This window comes from Eurosta solidaginis, chromosome 2 (genome assembly GCF_040869045.1).
Source record: "Eurosta solidaginis isolate ZX-2024a chromosome 2, ASM4086904v1, whole genome shotgun sequence".
Taxonomy (NCBI): Eukaryota; Metazoa; Arthropoda; class Insecta; order Diptera; family Tephritidae; genus Eurosta; species Eurosta solidaginis.
Window position 1 is genome coordinate 244965538 of NC_090320.1, and position 6569 is coordinate 244972106.

A 6569-nucleotide genomic window follows, 5' to 3' on the forward strand; every position below is an offset into this window, starting at 1 on the left:
TGCGCACCAAAATGCAGATCCTGATCAAACGTCACACCCAAGATTTTGGGGTGTAGAACAGTCGGTAGCGTAGTGCCATCAACGCGGATGTTCAATATGGTCGACATTTGGGGCGTCCATGTTGTAAATAAGGTCGCGGAAGATTTAGTCGGTGACAATGCCAGGTTTCGCGAGGCGAAAAACTGGAAAGATCAGGGAGATAGCCGTTTATTTTATTGCATAGCTCATCGATCTCTGGGCCTGGGCCTGTGGCCATTATTGTGCAGTCATCGGCGTAGGAAACGATTGTGACTCCTTCCGGTGGTGAAGGTAGCTTAGATATGTAGAAATTAAACAAAAGCGGGGACAGGACACCACCCTGTGGCACCCCTTGTTAAATTCTTTGTTTTGATGTTTCGTTTCTGAATTGCACCGATGCCTGCCGACCACCCAGATAATTTGCGGTCCACCTTTTAAGACATGGGGGAAGGGTAGACCCTTCCAGGTCTTGCAGTAACGAGCCATGGTTGACCGTATCAAAAGCTTTTGATAGGTCTAACGCTACGAGTACTGTTCTATGGTGGGGATATTGATTCAAACCGCAATTTATCTGGGTGCTAATGACATTTAGCGCGGAGGTAGTGCTATGGAGTTTTCTGAAGCCATGCTGATGAGGGGCTAGCTGCAAATGTGCTTGGAAATAAGGGAGCAAAATGGCTTCAAGCGTCTTTGCCACTGGCGATAGGAGAGATATCGGACGATATGACTCACCTACGTTAGCTGGTTTCCCAGGCTTTAGTAGCGGGACCACCTTAGCCATTTTCCATTTCTCTGGTATGACAAAGGTGGAAAGAGACAGGTTGAAGACATGCGCTAAATATTTGGAACCCTCTTTCCCTAGGTTTTTAAGCATCGGCATGGTTATGCCGTCTGGGCCCACTGCTTAAGATGGTTTAGCGCGACCAATGGCGTCCTCAGCCTCTCTAGCGGTGATGGTAATTGGTGACGCGCTGAGTTTGTGTTTATGTGCGTGTCTATTGGCTCTCCGTCTATCTTTGTCGACCGTAGGATGCATTATATATTGTCGGCAGAAAGCGCTCGCGCATTTTTTCGCATCCGACAGCACCTTATCGCCAAAGGCGATGGAAACTTTGTCTTTGTGCTTAGTCGGATTCGATAGGGACTTTACGGTGGACCAAAGTTTACCTACACCGGTAGAGAGGTTACAACCTCTTAGGTGCTCTTCCCATTTCGCCCGCTTGTGTTCGTCCACAAGCATTCTGATGCGTTGGTTTAAATCCCTTATTTGGGGGTCGCCTGGATCAAGCTGTCTTATAAGGTCGCGTTCCCTCGCTAAGCTCGCGGCCTCCGCCGGGAAGTGGGCCGGATTTCGGGAATTCTCCCGGCGGGAATGAAATGTGCCGAGGCGGATTCAATGACCTTACGGAAGGCACGCTCCCCTTGGCGGGCATCAGTCGGGATAGGGAGGGCAGCAAAGCTGCTGTCTGTTGCAGATTTATATTCTTCCCACTTTCCTTTTTTGAAGTTTATGAAAGTGCGTTTTTCGGTGAAGATGAAGTCGGCGGTACGCTCGAACGAAATAAGTATGGGCAGGTGGTCGGATGCCAATGTTACCATCGGCTGCCAGTTGACGCAGTTTACGAGTTCTGCGCTCACGATTGAGATATCTGGCGAGCTATGACAGCTTCCTACCATACGTGTGGGGGCGTCTCCGTTTATTGTGCAGAACGTCGTTTCGTCTATTTGATCCGCCAACATCTCACCCCTACTGTCCGCCCGCAAGTTTGAATGCCATAGGTCGTGATGGGCATTGAAATCGCCTAAGATAATGCGATTGTTGCCAGTGAGTAAGGCCTCGATATTAGGGCGGTATCCACTGGGGCAACAGGTGACAGGAGGGATGCCTGTGTTGATGATTTCTAGATTTGCATCGCCTGACCGGACAGATAGGCCTAGACGTTCTAATACCTTGTCCCTGCGGTCGATGCCAGGATCAAATATATGATATTGCACAGAGTGGTGTATAATAAACGCGAGGCCGCCTCCATTTCCGCTCTCGCGGTCTTTCCTGTGGACATTATAACCAGAGCAGGTCTGCAATGCAGATCTTGCTGTGAGTTTAGTCTCTTGAATCGCAGCAATGCGGATGTTGTGCCGCATCATGAAATCGACTATCTCCGTAATCTTCCCAGTTAGTCCAATACAGTTGAACTGCAGAATTCTGAAGTGCATGAGGGGTGACGCCGCCACTCTAGGGGTAAGTGACGGGTGACTACGCCTAGGTTGTGGAAGGCCAGGACGCAATTGCTGTTGTGGCCTTGGGACTGGGCGCCCTTGGGCAAGCATTGGGGTACCCGGATGATTTGGGTTTGCGACCTGGCAACATGGCGCGACGAAACCCGTCGAGGGGTTGCCGTCGCGGAGACCAGAACATCTAGGAAAGTGGCACCACCCAAGGCAGGAGCTGCATTGAGCGGATGTCGCAAACCTATATATTCTGTGCTGGCAGACGGTGCAAACGGAGGCAGGGACTAAGAGTCTGTTTCCCTGACCTGCACGATTGCTGCCAGAAAAGAGGGGAGGAGAAGACGGGGGCAGGGGCTGATGCTCAGCATTGCTACCAGCTCTACTACGAAGGTAGTAGTTATGAGTGGTATCAGCTGTTTGAGTTGTTGGCGCCGTGGGGCGCGAGCAGCAGCGGGTACTTGTTGTGGCTTGCTGAGCAGCGAAGCTGCTGGAAGGTAGTGGGAATACGCTTAGGCGTAGACTACGGGACGCCCTTGGGCGTGAGCAGCAAGGAGCCACAAAAGATTTATAAAAGTTACGTGGACGTCGGGTTTTGGGATCAAGCCCAGAACAACCTGTCCGATGCAACCATCCCTTGCACGAGACACACTGACCAGAGTATGACCGTCCTAAAAAGATTCTTTTCTGGCAAATGCAGCAAAACCATTTCTCAGGACCGGGGTCAGGAGACGGACCCGGATTGGGTTCGATACCTTCCCGGAATAAGAGAATATGTAGCAGTCCTGCTGCAAGGAGCTGCTGGGAGGATGACAATTTGTGGGAGGGACGAAACAAATTAAATGGGGTCACACTGAAATGACAGTCCTTGGTCGGGAAAAATCCCGAGTCGCTCCGGTACATAGAACCGACTGCCTGGGGAAGCGGCAGGTCTGCTGAAATAATTGGGTTCACTAAGGCTCATCTATCAATGGTCATTGGGGTCTTGATGGAGGATGATGAGGTGGAATCACCATATCACTTTATGCTTGAGTGCCCAGCTTTTGCCAGAAGTGGGCGAAAGTATTTCGGTCGCGACTCACTTGGATCTCCCGAGGAGCTATCCAAGGTTGAGATCGTGATCATTCGGAACTTTATCGTTGCTACCCAACGATTCTCTAAAGGTACGCGCAAATTACGCTGCGCGACACGTAGCGGCAGCGGCGCCTCACAGAGCGACATATTTTGACAATTCACATTAAGCGGCAAAAGTTTGTGTTTTGGTTTGCAAAATGGACGACACAGTTTTTGAAGCTGTAATTATTTCATTTTTGTGCGAAGAAGAGGAAAGGAAAAGAAAAAGGGGAGGATTCAAGGGGTTGTGTAGCGCAATACATAGCTTCTCCAACCCAATTGTCAACCTCACCTTCGAGCGGCGAATCCCGTTTCACTAACAGACGAGGCTCTGGCGACCCCAAGCTCCTCATGGAACTTGGGGGTGGGGAGGGAGGGATGGCCTGAAGGTTTAATGTGGCCATATAAATCGTTCCCGAGATGGTCGGGCCAGCACCTTAATGGTGCTGTGTTACCGGAGCGTATCGGATCTGTATCCGACAAAGGACTATCGCATCGATAACACTCCCCAAAGCCTTCGGGGAGTAACTAATCGCTACAACAACAACAACAAAAGAAAAAGGTCGTGACTATGGGTCCAAGAAGGAGAGTTGCACACTCTTTTGCCCAGATTGAAAAAAGATGGTGCAAAATTCTTTGCATGTATTCTTATGAGGCAATTCACACCTAGCGGCAGCAGCACTGCGCGACACTTCCCAACGCGGCTTTTTTGCCTAGTTGATCAAATTTGCCTCGCTGTGCCGGGTCGCGCAGTACTGCTGACGCTAGGTGGGAACTGCCTCATAAGAATACATGCAAAGAACACTTTGTAGTGCAGTGCAGTGCTGCGTAGTGCAGCCTAATGTGACCTTACCTTAAATAGGTTTATCTACGTCACCGTTATTTTAGTTTATTATATGTGGTATCACAACGGACCTTCATGTTGTCCAAGTGAGCTTCCCCTATCAGGGAAGCTTCCACCCAACCTAACCTAACCTACTACAGGCATACCTACCGCAGGTATATTCTGATCCCCTAACCCGCTGGGGGACTCTTAGTTATTACTATATGCTGATGACTTTAAAATCTGCACATCAGACACGAGTCAATTAGATTCCTTCAGACTTCAAACGGATTTTGGAAACTCGTATTATTATTTGCACACAAATGTAAGCTAATGCTTTATTATTTCATACTCTGAAATCCAAAACGACTTAACCACTTGAAATATCAAATCAGAGTAGTTTTTTTTTCGCAACTAACACAATAATGTTATTTCGAAGTCATATACTTCGTATACGTATTTAAATGATTCTTACACATCAAAAATTACAATTCTCATCGCTAGTACGCGACAAGAAAAAGACCTAGACTACGAGTGTGAAGCGAGCTTGATAACGTCAACTATTATTTCCTGGCCTAGTGGCATGCGCGACAAAAATTAAAGCAGTTTTAGGGGAGGAAAGAGTTAGTGGCATAAAGGTTTAGGTTTGGAAAGGTTTAAAAAAGTAACGGTTATGGGAATTAAGTTTAAGGGGTGTTAAGGTTTAGAGGGTAGAGCTTCCCGAAATAACTAAAACGAAAAACTCTTAAAAAATACATCTTAAATGACTGCATAACATAAGATTTCAGCTTTATCAGTGATAAAAGGCTATAAACAAAAAATGTCTACTTCATCTACTTCGTAAACCTTAACGTGGAATTTGCAAATTTCGACGGTTTTAGTTTTCTATGCACCACCCATAGAAAAGCGCCCGGATTACATCTACTCAGGCTTTCAAAATTTATATGGTGGGGTATGTACATTGTACACACGAATTAAAAATGCCGTCTCAGTATTCATACACATATTTCCTTATTTTTTCACAAAAAGCGTATACGAAATTCTTTCTACCCTCGTTAATTTGGTTGGCCGGCAAACCGGTTTCTGTATAGTAGTATAATTTTGAGTGCAAATGCGCATGCAAACGGATATGAAAGAAAACTGAAATCTAAATAAAAAATGCATGTACATACTTTTCCCATGTACGTACACATGTACATATAAATAATATATGTGGGTACTATAAATTAAGTCTTGAATATCAATGCAATTACTAACATGCCGAATCTACAAAGTTTTGTATAGCAGAGATAATGAAGAATAAATTTTTAAACATTAAAGTTATAATTACTTAAATAATCTACAATTTATACTAGACAACTTTTAATCAACTTACATTAGCGTTTGTGTGGCCGATGCAGCAGCAGCAGTCGCCGCTTTAATTGCTTTAGCTGGTTTTGCCCTTGGCGGTGGTATTGGCCGGTCTATGTTGGTATCACAATTACCACTCAATGTGCTTACGGACGAAGGAAATATAGACGAAGTCGGGCATAAATTTGTTGTTGTTGCTCTTGACGGCGACGGCGTCGACGTGGACGCTGATGGAACAAGTTTTGTATTAGTTGCTGTAGTTACTGTATCTATATATATTTTTTTATGTATTATATTCGCATAACTCATGACAATTCGAATTTCCAATTGCTGAAAATCACGGTCTTTCGCTTCATTTAGCCGTAGTAAGCGTGTAACTCTGCCGATTACTCATGAAATCCTTCACATACATATTTATTAATAGGTATTATTTTATAGAAATTGACCATTTTGTTTCGTGGCGTAACTTTCTGTCTTGCCATATCCGCTTTCTCCCAACTCCACCTTTCGATTTTTTCTGTATCTGGTGGTCTTCACGTGTAGATTATTGCTTTTTTAATTTATGTACATACCTATGGTTAGTGATGCTGCACGTTATTAAAAATGCATTACTTAGTTCTATGATATTGCTTTAATATTATAATTTATTAACTAATTAATAAATTGAGATATTTAAAAAAATTTAGATGATACTTTCCGCAGCCTGCAGAAATTTTCAGTGAGTGATTTGGAATTGCTTTTTCGTTGCTTTGATACTCCCTTGAGCGCATGGTGGAACCATAGGGTTGCATTTAATGTGACATATCGTAAACAGAGCCACAATAAATTTTCATACATCGTACGTTAAACCCCTTTTTAAAGGGCGAATTAATGGTGACTTATAACCATAAAGCCATAACCAGATAAATCAGCTGATCGAACCTACCTTATGGAAAGGAATGTAATCGATTAAAGCTGGAGTCATTGGTGCCGTATGTCGTATCGCTGTATCCGTATCCCTAACGTAATCAGCTGTTTATCGTTACGACGGTAAACCAAA

At 45.1% G+C, this 6569-nt stretch overlaps 1 protein-coding gene across 16 annotated transcripts in view; it reads right to left on the reverse strand.

Annotated features, from left to right (window-relative positions):
- The window catches only part of GramD1B (GRAM domain containing 1B), a 344163-nt gene extending 337884 nt beyond the window's left edge, over positions 1-6279 (reverse strand). For all 16 annotated transcript variants that reach the window (XR_010949825.1, XM_067767481.1, XM_067767476.1 and 13 more), the window contains exon 1: positions 5556-6279. Coding sequence is in view for 15 of the 16 variants with exons in the window: in XM_067767481.1 (XP_067623582.1) it covers positions 5556-5839 (284 nt within the window). In the remaining variant the exon portion in view is untranslated. The remainder of the gene's footprint in view (positions 1-5555) is intronic.
- Between the last annotated feature and the right edge of the window lie 290 nt (positions 6280-6569).